Below are 20,148 nucleotides of genomic sequence, written 5' to 3' on the forward strand. Positions count from 1 at the left end.
TGTCATTCTATCAGAGAAAAAGGAAAACGTTAATATTCATGGTAAGTCAGAGACTCCTAAACCCCTAAGAAAATCAGAAAAGGAAGAGTAAACATCAAAAACACACGGGGCGCCTGGATGGAGAATCTGGAGTGTAGGGCAGGACCTTTGCTGGGTCAAGCTTCAAGACTGAATCATGTGATAGGATTCTTCCTGCCACACCGCCAAGACCCTGACTTCTGGGGTTGCATATTCTGACCTTTACAATAAACAGAAGGTCGGTTTGTAAAGGGCATGGGGTGTTCCAGTGAATTCTACAGTCACACAGTCACAAGCCCGGCTCTGGAAGGAAGGAGAGGCAGCAGGGCAGATGGCAGCGTCCTGAAAGTGACTAGTTCTTCCAAGGCCACAGGCTTCAAACTGGGGTTGTGTACCCCTGAGGGTAAGTAAAGAGTTTTCTAGGGGTTCATAGGCAAAATAGATTTAAAGGAAGCAATTTCCAGAACCTCAGTGTCTACTGAGCAAAATCCCGAGAATGCATCTGTAATGGGGGTTCTGTACCCCTTTATCATCCTCCCTTTCACAATTGCCCTTCTCTCACTTTTGAAAAGAAATGCATACTTCTCACTCATCCTGAGTTAGTATAAGTTATTTCACCAGCATATGAAACTTCCAGGCTGCCACCCAAAGAGATAATTTCATAGATAGGTGTTGAAAAGTAAATGACTTTAATGACTGCCTATAAATTTTTTTAAGCCAGGGCGATCTTTAAATAAAATGAAGTTCTCAGAACTTCCTACTTCACAAATAAGATATTTGAGTGGCAATGCTATTCATATAGATTGTCATGAGCTGGACAGACCCTCCAAAAATTATCTGTTACAATTAGGTATAGAGTTTCCTTTGACTAGACTAATTCACGTGGATTCTTTTTTTGTATTGCCTGGGGCTACACTGACACAAAGATCCATACTCAGGCAGGAAGTTTGGGGAAGATGCACTGGCTCACTGTCAGAGTGTCAGGATGAGACATGACCTCAGGGATCATCCACGTCAAACTGACTTTGCCAATGGGCAATCAAGCCCAGAGAGAGAACTGACCAAGGTAACAAAGCTCATTTTAGACAACGGAGCCAGATCTAGAAAGCAGGTCTCCATCCTGTCAGTCCGCTGGCTCTTTCTGCCACACCCTGTAACTGTCACAACAAGTGGGGACAGAGCTGTTCTATGTTCTTCTGCAAACTGACACCACATTTCCTCCTTGTCCTCTACAGAAACTCCTTGACATGGATGAAAAGGTTGGTGAGGTTTTCCTAAGACTGATTTTCAGGATGGAGCTCAGACCTTCAAAGAGAAGGGAAATGAAGGTCCAGAAGACAGAGAGAGCTGTGGGGAGGAAGAAAAGGGATCTGGGCATTTCCCGTCCTCCTATGAGTGAACATCTTGGGGGACAGTCAAGCGAGCACTAAAACACTATTTCTAAGGTGACGGTCTCCCAGGTGACAGTCAACTCAATGGAGTCTCAGAGGACAAAATAGTTACAATATAGAGGAGGGGACACCCTAAAAGATGTTTACATATAAGACAGAACGAATCCGCATACATACTACAACATGGATGAGCCTCAGCATTAAGTAAAAGAAACCAGACACAAAGGGCCACGTATTGTATGAACCTATTTATATGAAATGTCCAGAATAGGCAAATCCATAGGTGGAAAGTAGATTAATGGTTTCCAGGGGTTAGAGGAGAGTGGGGTGTGACTACTAACAGGTATGGGGTTTTCTTTTTTGGAGGTGGTGAAAATATTCTGCAATAAATATTGGGATGGTGCACAACCCTGTGAATATACCAACAACCACTAAAATTTATATTTAAAAATGGTAAATTTTATGATATATGAATTATACCTTGATTTTAAAAAGACAGAACAAACTGTTAAACAGAATCATAAGCATATTTATTAATATGGGCGCAAAAGATTGGGGAAGAGGCCTCCCATTTGTTGGTCGCCTACTGTGCCCCAGACATTCAGATATTTTACGTTCATTTTTTCATTTAGGCCACACGGCAACCCTGAGAAAGAGGCGTACTTTCTTCATTTCATAGATGAGAAAACTAAAGCTCATAGATATAGCTTATCCGAGGACACACAACCAGTTAGTGCCATCGTCAGAATTAAGACTCGGGTCTCTCTGGCGTCACAGTCCATGTCCTATCCACTCTGGCATGAGACTTCCGTTAGCTTCTTAGAAGAAGCCTTATACTTGCTTGGTGTTGTCCTTCACTGTACCTTGTACAGCAGTGGGCATGCTCAGGTAACACTCTGAGTGACGATCAATTGTAACCTCCGCAGATGACACCTGGAGAACTAGCTCTTGCCAGTGGCAACCACACCCCAGTTACCCAGTTCGTCTTGCTGGGATTCTCCAATTATCCAGACTTCCAGGAGCTTCTTTTTGGAGGCTTCTTGCTCATCTATGCCATGACAGTGGTGGGCAACCTGGGAATGGTGATGCTCATCTTCACAGATTCTCGTCTCCACAGCCCCATGTATTTCTTCCTCAGCGTCCTCTCGTTTCTTGATATTTGTTACTCTTCTGTGATCACGCCCAAGCTGTTGGTCAACTTTTTGGCCTCTGACAAGTCCATCTCTTTCAAGGGCTGCGTGGTCCAGCTGACCTTCTTCGTGATGCACGTGACAACCGAGAGCTTCCTCCTGGCCTCTATGGCCTACGATCGTTTCATGGCCATCTGCCGACCCCTCCATTATGGTTCTCTCATGACCAAGGGGACCTGTCTCCAGCTGGTGACTGCTTCCTATGCGTTCGGTTGCGTTAACTCCGCTATCCAAACTGGGAATGTCTTTGCCCTGCCTTTCTGTGGGCCCAACCAGGTAACACACTACTTCTGTGACATCTTACCCCTCCTCTGGCTGGCTTGTGCCAACACAGCCACCACAAGAATGGTCCTCTACATCTTCTCCGCTCTAGTTACCCTTCTGCCCGCCGCAGTCATCCTCACCTCCTACGGCTTGGTTTTGGTGGTCATTGGGAGGATGCGCTCACCAGCTGGGAGGGAGAAGGCTCTCTCCACGTGTGCCTCCCACTTCCTGGCCATTGCCATCTTCTATGGCACTGTGGTTTTCACTTATGTTCAGCCTCATCGATCCACCAATGATACCAGTGACCAAATAGTGTCCGTCTTCTACACCATCATAATCCCCATGCTCAACCCCTTCATCTATAGCCTCCGGAACAAGGAGGTAAGTGACGCCCTGCAGAGGAGGCTCCAGATCAACATCTTACCTTGCTGAGCCCTGCGATGATGTTTGTCAGAACGAGGAAGGCACAGCATCTTCCAAATCTCATCATGAGTCGACCGGACTGAGAGCAGCCCTCGGTTTTGAAGGAGGTGGAAGAAGTAAGGAAGAAACAGCAAATACCAGACTCTGTACAGAGCACCACGGTTTTTAAAGCATCTTTTTATCCTTTCTCGTATCAGATCTTTGCCACCATACTGTGAGGCAGCCATTGTTATGACGATCTCATTTTACAAATGAAGGATACGTAACTTGGCAAAGATAATTACCTGAAGTCGTACAGTTAGTGAGAGAATGTGTATTCATCAGGACTTGCACATCAAAACCAGGGATATTTCATTACACCACGGCCACAAGTTATGTCTTTTATTGGCAGCTCATTTTAACTTCTAAGAAACATCAGACAAGGGGCAGCGCAATCGTTTCTGATTCGCCGCTGACTTATTGAAGTGGGGGTAGGCTACAGGTGGCTGTTTTTAATTCCTGTTCCAAAAACAGAAAGATGACCAGGATATAACTGTCCTTATTTCTTATTACTGCTGTATTTTGCTGAGCTGTTCCATTAAATAAAACCTCAGGATCAAGAGAAATCTTGCCTCACACATCTGTTTTCTAGCCAGATGTATGTACATGTCTCATAATTCTCAAGGGTGTGTGTGTGTGTGTGTGTGTGTGTGTGTGTGTGTGTGTGTGTGTGATATTTGGCCAGTTACAGCATTATATAAGACACTGTGCTTTAGGAGACTGATTCAAAAAATATATATTTGGCCTGAACATCTTTAAATATACATGTGATATGGTGAGTATGTGTATTTTAGAGAATCATACAAATGAAGAAGCTGAACTTGACCTAATTCGGGGTTGAACACTGTACTGGAAGTCATGCTCTCAAATTAATGCAAAGTCCTAACCTGAACTGAGTCAGCTTCAGCCGAGATTTTTGGATCATTAAAAAGACTTTTTTTCAGCTCTATCTTAAAGAAATTTAGTTCTAAATATAGAAAATTTTACCACACAAACAGGTTTATCACAGCATCATTCTTGAAAACAAAAAATTAAAAACAACCTAAAGATTCAAAAGTGGAAAAGGATTAACTGGTTTATCCCCTAGATGGATTATGAGGTAAGCACTAAAAATTATCCTTATGAATAACATGGAAAACAGCAGGCCAGAACTTCTAGAGTGCAATTGCAACAGTGTAACAAAATGAGTGGCAAAAAGCCTGGGAAGAACCACAGAAATGTAAACAATGGTTTTATTAGAGTAGTAGCACCATGGGAAAATGTTTTTCTATTTTTCTAAAAAATTTTTCAAAACTTTTCTAATGAGCATGTTTAATTTTGATATTTTATTCTAAAAACAAATAATTAAAGAAATCCTTTCCAGGAAGCTGAGTGTGAAAATTTCTCCCTTTTGTCTTTTTTTCATTAAGCCAATATTTACTAAATTCCTCCTATGCTCCGCATTTTTTAACGTATAAACTAAGTTTTGAGTACCTGCCTGAAGTTGAGGTCAGGACTGGAACATTACAGTGAAGAGATTTGGTAAAAATTAATCTAATTCACTCACCCATAAAATGTTTATGAGGCAATTAGGTGTAACACATTGTGGTAGGCCCTACCTGGATTAATACTCAGAACACGGTTAAAAAAAACAAAAAGAACATTTGTTAATCAGATCAGTAACAAATAAACCCAATAATGTCAGTAAATTAGCACCACAAAGGCTTCAAAGGTTTTCAACTCAACATCAAAAAAACAAATAATCCAATTAAAAAATGGATAGAAAACCTGAACAGATACTTCTTCAAAGAGGAGACACAGATGGCTAATAGACATATGAAAAGATGCTCAAGGTCCCTAATCATCAGAGAAATGCAAATTAAAACCACAATGAGATATCCTCTCACACCTGTCAGAACGGCTATCATCAATAAATCAAAAAACAAGTGTTGGTGAGGATGTGGAGAAAAGGGAACCCTCACACATTGTTGGTGGGATTGCAAATTGGTATAGCCACTATGGAAAACAGTATGGAGGTTTCTCAAAAAATTAGAAATAGATATACCTTTTGACTCAGCAATGACACTTCTGGGTATTTAGCCAAAGAAAACCAAAACAATAATTCATAAAGACCTATGCACCACAATATTCATGGCAGCACAATTTATAATAGCCAAGATATAGAAGCAACCTAAATGCTCATCTACAGACAACTGGATAAAGAAATTATGGTTCATATATACAATGGAATATTACTCAGCCATTTAAAAAAATGAAATCCTACTATTTGCAACGACAGGGATGGACCTAGAGATTCTTATGCTGAGTGAAATAAGTCAGACAGAAAGATAAATACTATATGACTTCGCTTATATGCAGAATCTAAGGAACGAAAAGAACAAACTAATCAAAAACAGACTCACAAATATAGTGGACAATTTGGTGACAGACAGAGGGAAGGGGGTTTGGGAGGCTGGGAGAATGGGGTGAAGGGTTAAAGAAGTACAAATTAGTATTTGATAGTTGGTCACAGGGAGGGGGAGCACGGCATAAGGAATGCAGTTAGCATTAATATGTTGGCTAGATGGAGGGCCAGGGGAGTTGGTACATACACAAACACATACACTCCAGAAAAAAGAATAAGAAACCATGAAAAGAAAGCGTTTTTTAAAACATGAAAGTCAGGGGAAAAAATACAGGAGTTGAATGCATATATGAGATGACTCTACCATACAATTTTAACTAAGAGATTATTAGGGGCTCTCCATAACTATGTAAATGTCGAACAAATATTTATAGCCTTTCAATGTGAGGAGAGCAAATTATTCCCCTGTCCATTCACTGTCGTATTCTCAATGTCTAAAAAAGTGCCCGGCACGTTGTAGGCACTCAGTAAACACCTGTGCAATAAATGAATAAAGGGGTATCTACATGCTTGTTTTCCTTGGACCAGTGGCATTGTCATCACCCGAGAGCTTTTGAGAAATGCAGGAGCCAGCTCTCCACTCCAGACCTACTGAATCAGTATCTTCATTTTAACAAGATCCCCAGGTGATTCACGTATACATTAAAGTTTGAAAAGCGCTGAACCACATGCCTCAATCCAGCTCTAAATTCGAAAGAACAAGGTAGGCAATTCTTTCCCCAGAGCTCACAGTTTAGTCTGAGAGTGTTCCTAGCAGATGGAAAAGCATGGCAAAAGCCGAGAAGTGAGAAAATTACGTATTTTCTTGTCTGACCCCTTTTCACCACTGTGTGTGATCTGCATTAAAATGAGCATTAGGAAGAATGAATCAGCTCGAACAGGGGCACAGTGTTTCCTAAGTGGGGATGAGATGACAGGGTGGCAGTGCCACATGACTGTCTTCATGATGGTGAGAAGGGTTGGTGTCACAGGTTAACACTCCATAATGTCCTGTTGTTGCTGGCAGGTGGCAGTCCAAACCAGGGCTACATTTCTGAGGTTCCCTTGCATACAAATGTGGCCATGTGACTAGGTCTCACCAAAGAAATGTAATCAGAAGAGATTTCATTTCAAGGCATAGACTTTTAAGGAGTGGGTGGGTGTTAGGACCTCCTGACTCTCTGTTTTCCTGTTGACAGATAGAAGCTGGGACTTCATGGCCCAGGGCAGAGCAGAGTCATGTGAGAGGAGCCTGGGTGCGGCAAAGCTGCCTCCTCACTGGGAACAAGAAATAAACTTTCTTTTGAAATTTGGGATTTGTTAAAGCTCTTAAAGTTACCTCAACTAGAAGAATGAACTTTAGTTTTTTTGGTATTTTTCACCAGCTGATACAGCCCTCTCCTTTCTCCCAGGCTGTCTCTCTGAGTGCTCCCATCATCTGTCCGCTGATCATTGAAGCGTTTGGAGATGTACCTCCAAATGACCTGCCCCCAAGAGCAACTCTGCTCAAAGCGACATCTAAAAGTAAGCGAAGTAAATGTTATTTTGGCAGTGAGAGGTCTATCCCCCTAAAGGGCAATATCATTTGAGGTGTACGTTATTATCCTCCTTTTACAGAAAAAGATCCAAGTTCAGCAACACATCTGAGTTATCACAGCTAATAAGGAGACATGTGGGACCTGGTTAGCCAATAAACATTTGAAAACCTCATCAGCAATTAGGGAAATGAAAATTAAAATCCCAAGGTGCACTTTTATACATTCCAAAATAGCAAAAAAGTGAGCGGTTACAGAAGGAAAGGGTGGGGGAGGTAGATAAGGGTAAAGGAGGTCAAATGTATGGTGATGGAAGATTTGATTTTGGGTGGTGAACACACAATGAGATATGTATGACATATTATTGAATTGAACACTTGAAACCTATTTAATTTTATTAACCAATGTCACCCCAATAAACTTAATACAATATAAATAAATTAAATTAAATTAAATTAAAAGACAAAATGGCAAAAATTAAGAGACAATCTGAACGTTAGCAATGGCTGTGCATAAACTAGACTGACCACTTTGACAATATGACAGCAAATTAAAAATTTGACCATGCATATACAGTAAGATCCAGCAGTTCTGTGGGTAGGCATATAATCTAGAGAAATTCTTGCACTTTTACATTATGAAATATGTACCAGAAAAGCTTATAGCCGCACTGTTTGTCACAGCAAAGAAGTGAAGTCAACACAAATGTCTATCGACAATAGAAATAGATGAATAAAATAGGGCACAGTTGTACAATAGAAACCAAACAGCAAAAGTAATGAACTATAGGTCTGCACATCCGCATGAATACGTCCCTAAAACATAAGGTCGAGTGAAATAGGGAAGTGACAGAAGGATGCACACAGTAGCATTCTATTTGTAAAATCTTAAAACTGGCAAAACTAAACAATTATAACATTTAGAAATGCATTCACAGATGGTAAAACTATGTAAAATAGAGCAAAGAGTGATTGACACAAAATTTAGGATTGTGTTTTCCTCTTTGTGGGGGGGAAAGGGGTGAAATTAGGAAGAGCACGCAGGAGCCTTCTTAGATCACACTACTCAATGTGTGACCTGTGGGCCACCAACATCTGTGTCACCTGGGAGCTGGTTAGAAGTGCAGAATCTCAGGCTCTTCCCCAAACCTACTGAATCAGATCTGCATTTTAACACGATCTCCAGGAGATTCGTAAGTATATTAAAGATACTTGTAACATTCTATTTCTAAGGTGTGGGTGTGGGTTTTTTTAGCAATATTCTTTAAATGGTATAGGTTTTGTACATTTTTTGCATGTAGAGTTTGCTATTTAATATTTTTTAAATATATGGTTTTAATAAAGTTTTCGAATATTTTAAAAAATATATAAAGACAAAGATGAAGGCCACAAAAATGACAAAGAACTGAAACCAAACTTAGATATTTAGACTCAAAATCCAGTGCTATTTCCACTATACCATGCCTTTGGCCCAAGGCAGTAAATGAACTGACTCCAATTTCTAATTCATACTGCAATTGGATAGGCCAAAGACCACGATAAAGACAGATAAACTCTTGGAATCGTCAGTGGCTTGACCATTTTTATTTAGATATTCTGGGATGAGGAGTGAGTACGAGGGTTATTTTCCCACTAATGAGTCCCTGCTTTTCCTGGACATGCTTTCCTGGAAAATGTTTTGGAAAGTGGAATGCCTGAAATTTGAACTTTATACTTACATGTTTTATTTGTTTTGAAGGGAAGGAGGGAGAAAGGGGATTCAATTCAGAGGGCTAAAAAGAATTATAAAGTCTCAAATATGATATAAATGCTTAATTTTATTTATATCTGAATGTTATATTCTATATACATCAATATTTAAATTATTAAAAATAAGTTCTACTTTAATACTGACAACCAAATTTAATTTTCTGGTATAACTCTGCAACTCAAGAATCCTTGTTAATTCAGTTTACTTGAAATGGTATTTGATAAAGAGATTTAATTTTAATGTTGGATCTAAAGATCTGCTAATAGTCATTATGTAAATGATAGAGCAGGAGATTGTGTAACTGTGAAAGTGTCATTTCAATGCTCTTGAAAAATTTATGAAGAGAAAATTTAAACGCTGGCTGTCTTTCTCCCCTGATAACTGTCACCATCTTGGTGGACTGTGAACTTCCCCCTGTGAAGTGTCAGCTGATGCTGACTCCCAGCCTGTTTAGAATAGGTGCTTATCCAAGGCTTCAAACTCCCCTGTACAAAAAGTGTGACTTTTTTTTTCTTGGCAAGTTCTCTTTTTGCTCTCATCAGCCAGATGGCAAAACATTCCCTCTGTCAATTCAGAAGAGTCTCAGGTGATTTAACTCCCTCCTCCCCCCAACACCCACCTGGACACGCACTCCTCTTTCTTAGGGCTTAGAGAGCACCAAGCAATAAGGATGAGAGAGATGGGGATATTGCCTGGCCCTCTGCCATGCTCTGTCCATGCAGGTATTTACTGTGACATCCAGTTCTCATCGAGTCTCTAGTCACCAGACCATGAAGTCATAGTCAGGACTACATGTCCCAAAAGGAAGGTCACTCTAGACTCTCAGCTACTCCTTTTTTCCCTCTCAGATGGGCATCGGACACATTTGGCCACTCTCCCAGGCCACTGGGTCAGTGGGAAGGTTGTCTCAGGCTCTCTGCCTGGTCCTGCCAACTCAGCCATTTTTAACCCATGTCTCCTACACCTCAAGAAGTATGGAGGCTCTAGAGACTGGGCCATAAGATTCCTTCCTAGGGATTCACCAGCCTCTAAGCTCACTTTTGCCCTTACAAGCTGAGGGAATTTTTATCTAGTCTTTGGAGGGAAAAAAAGCACTGAGAAAACCGGTTCTGACTGATCACATATTCTTATGTGGCTGTGGTTAAGGCATGAGTTTATGCCCTGGGTTATTGACGGTTCCAGTTTTTGAAGTTTAAAAGCTTTTTATCACAAAAATTTTATCTCTGCTTTGAGTTTTCAAAACATATTTTAAACCTCAAAGGCCAGGGATTGACTTTTGTTTGGTATTTTCACTATGCTGCAACAACCTTACCAAGGCATGGCTGCCAAGAGGGGAAAGATCACTGGGTAAAAAACAAACAAACAAAAATTATTAGAAAAAAATCAGCATACTAAGATAAGATTCTACTACACCTAATCGTAAAGATCCACACATTTTCTTCATTGCTACACCTTACCTTTCAGCCACCACCTTCGGCAACTTTTTTCTTCATAGCATTTTGTACATGTGTTTTAAATTTTGTGGTTTTCCTTTACAATTGAACACAGTTGTCAGACTTTCTTAAATTCAATAAGCATCAAATTTACTGCTCTTGGCATACCAAATGATACCTTCCTTTGTCTCGATTGTAAAATCATTAGCATCAGCACTTTATTTTTTTCCATTTTCTAATATACTTTTATAAATAAGGGCAAATATGAAACAAAACGTTCAAGTGACTACACAAGCACTGTCATATTTGAAGGGCGACACTGCTAGTATAGCGCTACCGGCTGACAGACAGCAGACCGTGAGATCACTTAAAATAGTTACTTGTCTACTAACATTAAAAAGTCAAATTTGGTATAGGAAGGAAGTTTGGAGGTGTGGATGTATACAAAAGTTAACGATTACCTGAATTTTCATTCATTAACTTTTTGTTCACGCTCACCTATCTTCCTATCTCTAAGTCTAAACAATTTATTTTTATAACCATTATATTTGTAACGACTTTATCGAAATATAATTCACATACTCTACAATTCACCCAAGTACAGGAAAAAAAATAAACGCTTCTGTTCTTGTGTTTCTCCTTTACTCTTTCCCTACTATCACACTCACAAAACTTTTGACACTAGATGCAAAGGTTGGTTTTTTTTCCCCACACTAAGCAATTCTCTGCAACACCAGCTGGATGTCCTATGATTCAATTCAATTCTGACACTAACCAAACTTAGCTCAGACCCCTTGAGACTGCCTCCTACTTCAGACACCAATTGCAAGTAGTCGGTCCTAAGTTACCCACAACTTCTGTCCAAACTGGCTACAAATCAAACGTTCCGATGACTTCCTCCCCTTTGATTCAATTATTTGCTAAAACAATTCACAAAACTCAGGGAAACACTCACTTTTATCAGTTTGTTATAAAATTAAGGCTATGATAAAGGGTACAGATAAACACCAAAGGAAGAGATACAGAGGGTGAGGTCCAATTGGGTCCCAAGAGCACAAGCTTCTATCCCCATGGAGCTGGGGTGTGCCACTCTCTCAACATGTAGATGTGTTCACCAACCCTGAAGTTCATTAACCCCATACTATTGAGATTTTTATGGAGGCTTTATCATATAGGCATGATCAATTATTAAGTTCACTTTCAGCCCCATTCCCCCTTCTGGGAGAATGAGAAGTGGGGCTGAAAATTCCAAGCTTCTAATCATGGCTAGGCCTTTCTGGTGACCAGCCCCCATCCAGGAGCCCATCCAGAGTGGCCTCATTAGAACGAAAAGATATTGCTATCATCCAGGAAATTCCAAACGATTTAGGAGCTCTGTGTTGGGAACCAGGGGCAAAGACCAAATATTAGAACCCAAGATGTTCCTAGTGTTCTTATCACTTAGGAAATTATAAGGTTTTAGGCTCCTGTGCCAGCAATCAGGATCAGAGATCAATATATATGTTTTTTCTAGATTTCACATCACCCATTTGAAGTACACATTTCGGTGATTTTTAGTATATTCACAGACTTGCATAACCATTACAATTTTAGAATCTTCTCATCATCCCCAAAAGAAACTCTGTATCACTTAGCTGTCATCCTCCAATCCCTCTACAACCTTCGGCCCTTGGCGATCATTCTTCTACTTTACGTTACGTCTCAATAGATTTGTCTGGACATCTCATGTAAACGGACTCACAAAACATGTGGTCTTTTCTTAGCACAATGTTTTCAAGGTTCATCAGTACTTCATTCCTCTTTCTGGCTGAATAAATAGTCCCTTGTATGGACATACCACAAATTGTTTATCCATTCATCAGTCAATAGACATTTGGATTGTTTCTACCTTTTAGCTATAATGAATAATGCCACTATGAACATTCATGTACAAGTTTTTGTATGAAATTATATTTTTGATTCTCTAAGCATGGAATCCTAGAGTTATACAGAAACTCTATGTTTAAACTTTTTCCAAAGCGGCTACATTGTTGTATATTCCCACAAGTAGCACATGAGGATTCCAATTTCCACACATTCTCACCAACACTTGTTATGATTGGTCTTGTTATTAAAAACATCCTAGTGGATGTGAAATGGTGTCTCATTGTGGTCTTGACTTGCCTTTTCCCGATGACTGAAAATACCAAGCATCTTTTCAACTGCTTATTGACCATTTACACATCTTCTTTAGAGTAAAATGTATATTCAGATTGAGTGCCCATTGTTAATTGGGTTATTTTTATTTTTATTATTGAGTTGTGAGTGTTCTTTATATATTCTAGATACAAGTCCTTGAACGGATATAATTTGTAAGTATTTCTCCCATTCAATAAGTTATCTTTTCATTCTTTTGATAATGTTCTGATGGACAAGTTTTTAATTTTGATGTTGCCTGCTTTATTTTTTTTTCTGTGTAGGGGTCACACTTTCCTGTTTTTTTGAATGTCACATAATTTTTGTTGAAATTGGACACACACTTCAGTTAATAATACATAGTAGTAACTCTGGATACCAGCCCCCCTCCCTCTTCCTCCAGTGCTTGTATTATCTGTGTTTATTGACTGGCTGCACTATTGTAGTGAAGCTTATTTCCTCCACAGTACGAAGGCTCTGGTGTTGTTCCTCAGAGGGTGCAGTACAGGGACACGCACACAAGCCCCCTAGGGTGACAGTGGGCTTCAGCAGGGCTCTCTTCCACTTCCTCTTCATTACTCCCAGCTCTTCTGCTCACTAATTGCCAGCTTATTGAGCTATGGTTTCTTACAATGCCTTGGGACATAAATTACTCCACAGTCCAATTCAATTAAATTCGTACTCCTTTGTAGGGGTCATTTTTGGTTTGTTCTGTCCCCAGGAGGGATCTCTTAGCTGTTGTTTTCCTTGGTTTTCTCTGGTAAACTTGCTGGCCTGCAGTTTAGCTTGTATCACTCACAATATTACCAGCTTCCTCTTTTTTTTTTTTTTAACAAAACCTCCATCATTTTTTTGAGAGCATCCTTAGACCTGAACTTCCCTACACACAGTTTTAAATAGTCTATTCCTTAAGAAAAAACTTTAGTGTTCTCCATTTTAAAGCCTGTCTCTCCTCCTGTGCAAAATCCCAGAGCCAGAGTTCTAAGCTTGGGCAGAAACGGTGGTGTACTTCTCTCTGTGACACTTTCTCGCTTTAAGAGGAGGGTGCTAGATGGATCAGTAGCCTCTGGCCTTCTGGTTACCTCACCCAGCATGCTGTCTCTGTCCTACAAGGACCCAAGTGTTTTTAACCTGTGTGAGAAGATAATCTAATCTACCAATTTTTCAATCTAAGTTTAACTGTAGGAAATTTCAGAGATGTGTTCATTTACTAATGGGAGTGTAATGGGCAAGGGGTGGGGAGATCTACTGTGCAAATACATTTTAGGAAATCTGAGATAAGACAGGACACCAGAGTTCTGTTTACAAGAGGCGTCCACCTCGGTCTCTGGGGAACATGTTCCAATTTCTTGAATGCAGGGAACTGTAAGAAATTTAAAGAGCAAAGCCACTCTTGAGCAGACATGGGAGGTTGGGGGTTGGTGACGGGGTCATTAGAGCTGAGAATCCAGAGTTGGCCAACGGGGGCTTCTACTACTGAAGGGGAACATTTTTATTCCAATTCTAAGACAGAAATATCATGGGAAAAAAGAGAGTGGTGGTCTTAGCAAGGAGAAATAACAGTAGCCACAGCAGAAAGAACAAGAACAAAGAAGGCGTGCCTACTGAGAGTTTGGAATACCAACAGCACATGCGGTGGGGGATCGTGGTCCAAAACTGTCATAACTTTTACTCAAGCCTGAAGTCTCTGAGACCATGTAATGCAAGACTGAAAAGTTATGCTTCTACTAGTGACAAAATAGATCCCGCCTCTTTGAGGGAGAAAAGGGGTTGTTTCCATTTATCCTCTCCTCTCAACCCTATCTACGCTCCCTCCATCATAATACTATCTTGCTTATGGGCAAACCTTTTGAAGTCCGTTGTTACGCAGTGCAACTTCTAAGTGCTGTGAGACATTCCACTGAGCTAACCTTTCTGGAAAATAATTTGGCACCGTAGATCATAGATCGAGAGAGCCTTAAGTGGCCCACCAATTCCTCTTCTAAGGAAATTATCCAGATGACAAAGATTTAGGCACTAAGATGTTTATTACACCATATTTATAATACTGTATACATAAGTATTACACCTAAGTATCCAACAACTGAGCAAAAGTTAAATAAATAATGGTCTATCCATTTGATTAAATATCATGCAGCCATGAAAAAAAATTATGGTTTTGAAGAATTAACTGGGAAATGTTATAAAATAATATTAGACAAGAGAAGCAAGTAACCGTGTTGTCTATATTGATAAGTTCTATCATAAAAAAAAAAAAACCAGAAAAAAAACACTAGATGGTAGGATGCCAAAATGTCAGTAGTGGTTGTCTCTGGATGGCAGGACCCAGGATTATAATGGATTTTTCTGCTCTCAAAAACAAACAACAAAAAAACTTTCTGCATTTCCTAAATTGTTTTTAATTATTACATTTAAATTTTTTTCATAGCCAGTAAAAGAATCAATTAAAAGGAAGTTACCTAATGACCGTCTCTGTCATCAGTTTTGAACCTCAGCATATAGTTGGACCTGCTAGTGTGTAGGAAGGCTTAATGCTGCAAGCCTGTTTGCTGCACCCCCTGCCCCGCCTACAAGGCTCCTGTGGAACCCCAGCCATCCACAGGAATGTGCCTGAGACAAGGCAAATAGGCAGAAGCACAGGGATATCTTGCTTTTGGTGTGAATCTATCTCTAGAACAGGGTAGGTTCTACTCTGGATTGGAGGAAGGTTAGTACAGAAAGAATTGATGAGCAATAGATAAAGGAAGGAGGGAAATGTGACTCTCTAAGACAGGACTTGGCTCTGTAAATTCAAGACTGTGCCTAAAAATGAGTGACCTAGCCTGTCACTCTCTAGGGCTCCCCCAAGAAAAGGCTTCACTTCGGCCCTAAGAGGAAGCAATTATTTTCTCTGAGTGAGGACCAGAAGTCCAGAGTTGGACCCCTGTAGCCATAATTACATGGCTGGGAGGGGAAGATGAGATAGACTGTGGAAATAAGATGGATCTTTAGAGCAGAATTTCTCGAATTTTAGTGTACTTAAGAATTACCAGGGAGATTGTTTAAATTGCTGATTCTTACACTCTACTGTCAGAAATTCTGATTTAACAGTCTGGGGTAGAGCCAAGAACACTGAATTTTTACCACCAAAAGCCTTCCTGATGTATTGAGCACAGCTTTCAAATTCTAGAGATTTGTAAATTGTAGGGAAAATACTGTGTGTGTGCATTTTCTGGAGAAGGTCCAAACTATCGCCAGAGTCTCAAGGAGTTCCATAATTCAAGAAGGCTAAGAATGATCTTGATAAGCACAAAAGAACTTAGAAGGCCTCGTTGAAGCATCAAGTCAAAAAGGCAAGGGAAAGGTTTTTTAAAAAAAAAAAAACACACACACACAAAGTGAAACTATCAGAAACCCAGCAGAACCAGGATAGAGTGGAAGCCAATAGGCTGGAGACCAGTGAGGATGCATTTTCACCTACGAATCCAGAATGTTCATAGCTTATTTTTCTTAGCCATAGGAAACTTGGTGCATGGGGTATGGCTTACAGGCACAGGCATCAGGGTAACCCTAGCACCAGGGAAGGGAAGGTCAGTGGACTGTCCTAGGGGAACAGACTCTAAGGTTGTGGAGATAAGGGAAGAAAAGGTGGTTAAATGTTGGGTTTACAGTCTGAAGTTCAAACAACTATAAGAAGCTAGAGAACTGTCAAGTAGATGTGGTGGGCTGTGTCTAAGGTAGTCAAGGTAGGGGCAGCCATGACAGAAGTGTTTGCCATGAGCTCAAGGAACTGGTGTCATTTCCTGCCTCCACTGTCATGCACAGGTGGACCCACTAGAGATGAGGCGGCCACGAGGAAGAACACCCATTCTCCGGGTGCTCTGCCCAGAGTGGAATGGGAGAGGGAGCTGCATTTCAGCCCATACCTTAGTAGGTGCTTGGAGACTGACTCTGTTGTTAGATAAGTGAGCATAATTCCACATCCTTTTTGTCCTTCTTAGAATTATGGCCTGGGAAACAACTATTACAAATACCATAAAAGATTTACCTCTTGGACCAAATCTCTATTAGTTAAATTCATCTTAAAACAAATTTCTCATTCATTTGTGCTATAAGTCTCTTAGCTGACTTCCCTCTTTCCAGTCTTCTGCAGGACAAATCAATAGTCTTTAAAATAGTCGATTGTTCCCGCAATGGTTAGAGAAAAATTTAAGGCATCAGAATCCTGTTTTTAAGTGAAATATTATCCAGAAGTCCAATTTAATAAAAGTTGGAAGCAAAGCTGACAAGTGGTAGAAAAGAGTGGCAAACTGCTTTTGTCTGAAAGTTTTTAGTTTGCACTTTCTTAAAAGTTTTTGTCAGTTTCCATGGTAACGGGTCTTTTGTCCTGGACAGCCAAAGGGTAAGGATTCCACTGTTCTCTGGCTTTCTTTGTTGATGCCGAGAAGTCATCCCTCCGGGCTTTTTTCCATAGTGCCTATTTTTCCTCTCTAGTGGCACGAGATCTTGTTTTCTGCTTTTTGCCTTCATATCTATGGATATGTTGCTTTTTATCTTGCTAGGAATTCACTGGGATTCCTAAATCTGAGCTTTGTTGCCTTTCACCAACTCTGAGAATTTATCAGCTTCAGACAGTGCCTCTTCCTGTGACCACCTTCTCACTCTATTGTGCTTTATGGTCCACATCTCAACTCCTTTGCTATTTTTCATTCTTCCTTCTCTCTTTCTTCTTCCATGGACTACATTCAGGATTACTTCTTGAGAACTATCTTCCAATTCACTGGTACCCCTTCAATTTCTCCAATCTATTTAGTCCTATTTTTTATCTCAAATTTGTATTTTTTTATTTAATTCGAGGCTTCCTCTTTCTCCCCCCAGCCCCCCAAAAATCTGCTGGACTGTTTTCCTCTCTTATTTTCATACTTGTTTTATAGTTCATTAATCAAAATGTTATTTCGTCAAAGTTGTGTTCTATTGCCAACATCTGGAGTATTTAAAGATCAGCTTCTGTCTTTTACATCCCTTATTTACTTGCTAGTAAAGGACAGAGGAATGAGAACTACACAAATTGACTAAATAATAACCCAGGTTGTATTCAGAGCCTGCTTTGTGCAGCTAGACACGGGAACCTACAGGAAGATTCCTGCTGAGATGACTAACAGCTGGTTCCCCACTGCAGACCCATACCCGGAAAGGAAAACGTAAAATTGAATTCCTCTAACACTTGGGATCTCTCATTCTAAGAGGAGACCACGTCTGTGTGAAGTGTTATTCCTTCTCTGATCAAATTTCCTTTTGTCTCTAACTCTGGCTCGCCCCTGAATTCTTTCCTCAGCAGTCAAGGACCCTTTCACGGCGGGCGTAGGGCTTGAGTCTGAGTCAAGGAGATTCGCTCAGTCTGCATCATTGCAATGCCTTACTTCTTTGTGCATCTTCTAACTTTAGAGCAGGGCTGCTCATCTGCCTTGGTTTATCTGAGAGAACTGTGTTGCAGCTTTAGAGGGTTTTGCATTTGCCTTTGGACATCGCCCGGAGGTATGACCAAGAGTACCACTTTAAATTCCCCAGTTAAGATATTTTGGATCATACAGGTAGCATAAATTTGGACTGAAAACCCACAGAGTCTGTAACCATCTTCTGGTTACAGACTCTCAGGGAAGATACCATATGTATATATTTTCACTTCCATCTAGCACCAAGGTTGAAGCAAGTATGTTCCTTGTTGTCTCCTTCTAAAGTTTCTTATTCACCTTAACACTGGAGTATACTAGCTTTACCTAAAGTCACCTGCTAGATTCACTTCCTATTTCCCAAACCCTGTGTAGTCACTAAAGTAGATGGTTAAAGTAAAAAACTCTGAGTAAAAGCTAGCTTTTAGCCACTGCTTACTTCCTAGGATTTGTTTTCACTTCATTTTGAAGATCTGTGGATTCCTTATTTTTGTGCTTATCCAGCAAATGTTTATAAGCATTTTTTTTAATACATTTTATCCAGGATCTTCTGCTGAAAGGACTTCAGAGTATCTAATCCACCACAATGCTAAAAACAGAAGCCTGAATTAATTCCAACTACACACACTATACTGCCCCCAACCTTGACGCTGACAAGAGTGGGTTGTAAAAAGGCCGAGTCCAAAGTTTGCAAAAAAGATCAATTCTAAATCTGCTAAAAAGGTGAAGAAAAAAAGAACTGGGCTGAGGACAAAAGTAGAGTAAGTACCTGGCATGATGTCACCACAAACGTCCCATATTTCTCTTTTCCTCAGACACAAATGTCTTCTGACATTTAGACTATTTGTCCATTAGCACTACAATTATCTGGGAAAGGCAGCAAGATAGTAATCCTTCCTATACCCTCCATGAAGTGTAAAGACTCTTCCTTTTCAACAATATAGAATTGTGTATGGAGTGCAGCACTTTCCCTCAGTTATAAAGAAACCAAAAAAGCTAGTTGCCCCGTGCTTACCATAATGCTTATGGCTCCTACAACGGTAATAACGGGTGTAAAAGCTCGTGGCTCGACCCATTTGTGGATGGCTGGCCCTGGTCATTCCATACTACATAAAAGGAGAAAACCTAAGTCAGGATACTGTGGATAAAAGAGGGAGAGCTATAGAAAGTAACCTCACAGGGTGATCTGATTGTAAATTCCTAACTGGGCAGGTCATGGAGGGCAGTCACGCCCCAGGCATATAACTTCTTCAGGTTTATCTTTGCCTGAAGCAAGCACTGTCCAATTTTCTGGAGCTTCTAGGTTAACCTTTGAAATGCCAGAGTCATCCAGACCCCTATAACCACCCTCAAGGGAGAATGTAAACTTGTTAAGCATCCTATAATCCAATCTCCCACCCTCATTTAATCTTCCTTAGGTTCCCTCATTTATTTCAAATATATATAAGAAACTGCAAACCGTCATTCTAGGAAGCATTTTTCTCAGTCTGTTGAGATCTTGCATCCAGGCATATCCTCTGTTTGGCTCAAATACATTTTTATAAAAATTCTCTACAGATTTGGACATTTTTACATCGACAATATAATAATGCAGACAGACTAAAACATTTTCATTGATGCTTTCCCTAACACACTTCCTCCAGCTTTCTCTCCATCCAGGTCTGCCCCTAAGTTCTGGGTGGATCAGCTGAAGAACTAATTAATACTTACAGGGACAGTCAGACAACAGCAAAGTCAAGAGGTCACAAAGTTATAGGAAAAATATATTAGCTCCTACAGTGTCTTTTCTTACTTTTTTGTGCTTTCTTTCTTGAGGTAGGTTGTCTCTCAGGTGTGATTTAAGTGTCCAGACAGAAGTATGTCTGGTACTTCCTTGGCCAACGGGGCCACTTACTCTCTAGCTGAGGTATCCTTTGTAGCCAGAAGTGACACTAATCAAACAGCAACTCCAGGGGATTCTACATGCCTTGGGGGGCTACATCTCAAGGACTTCCTTTACCTCTCAGCAGCCTGGGCATTACCTACATAACATGATTTGCAAGGTAAGAAGTTTCCCCAATCCACATGCTATGTCAGTCTATCGCTATTATCTCAAATACTACAGCAAGCAATCTAGTCC

The 20,148-nt window shown here is 40.3% G+C and overlaps 1 protein-coding gene and 1 long non-coding RNA gene across 2 annotated transcripts in view; both read left to right on the plus strand.

Annotated features, from left to right (window-relative positions):
* The window catches only part of LOC120600777 (uncharacterized), a 4,360-nt gene extending 198 nt beyond the window's left edge, over positions 1-4,162 (plus strand). Inside the window, exons 2-3 of the long non-coding RNA XR_005652282.1 lie at positions 1,464-1,469; positions 3,951-4,162. This is a non-coding gene — a long non-coding RNA (uncharacterized LOC120600777). The remainder of the gene's footprint in view (positions 1-1,463; positions 1,470-3,950) is intronic.
* Positions 2,336-3,295, plus strand: LOC120600775 (olfactory receptor 1052). Its single transcript, XM_039860297.1, has one exon. The coding sequence runs from the start codon at positions 2,336-2,338 to the stop codon at positions 3,293-3,295; it is 960 nt and encodes a 319-aa protein (XP_039716231.1).
* Positions 4,163-20,148: the final 15,986 nt, after the last annotated feature.

Source organism: Pteropus medius, unplaced genomic scaffold (assembly GCF_902729225.1).
Source record: "Pteropus medius unplaced genomic scaffold, Ma_sr-lr_union100, whole genome shotgun sequence".
Taxonomy (NCBI): Eukaryota; Metazoa; Chordata; class Mammalia; order Chiroptera; family Pteropodidae; genus Pteropus; species Pteropus medius.

Excerpts from the sequence above, each read along its gene's own strand:
- LOC120600775 (XM_039860297.1), top strand. The coding sequence starts at position 2,336 with ATGACACCTGGAGAACTAGCTCTTGCCAGTGGCAACCACACCCCAGTT.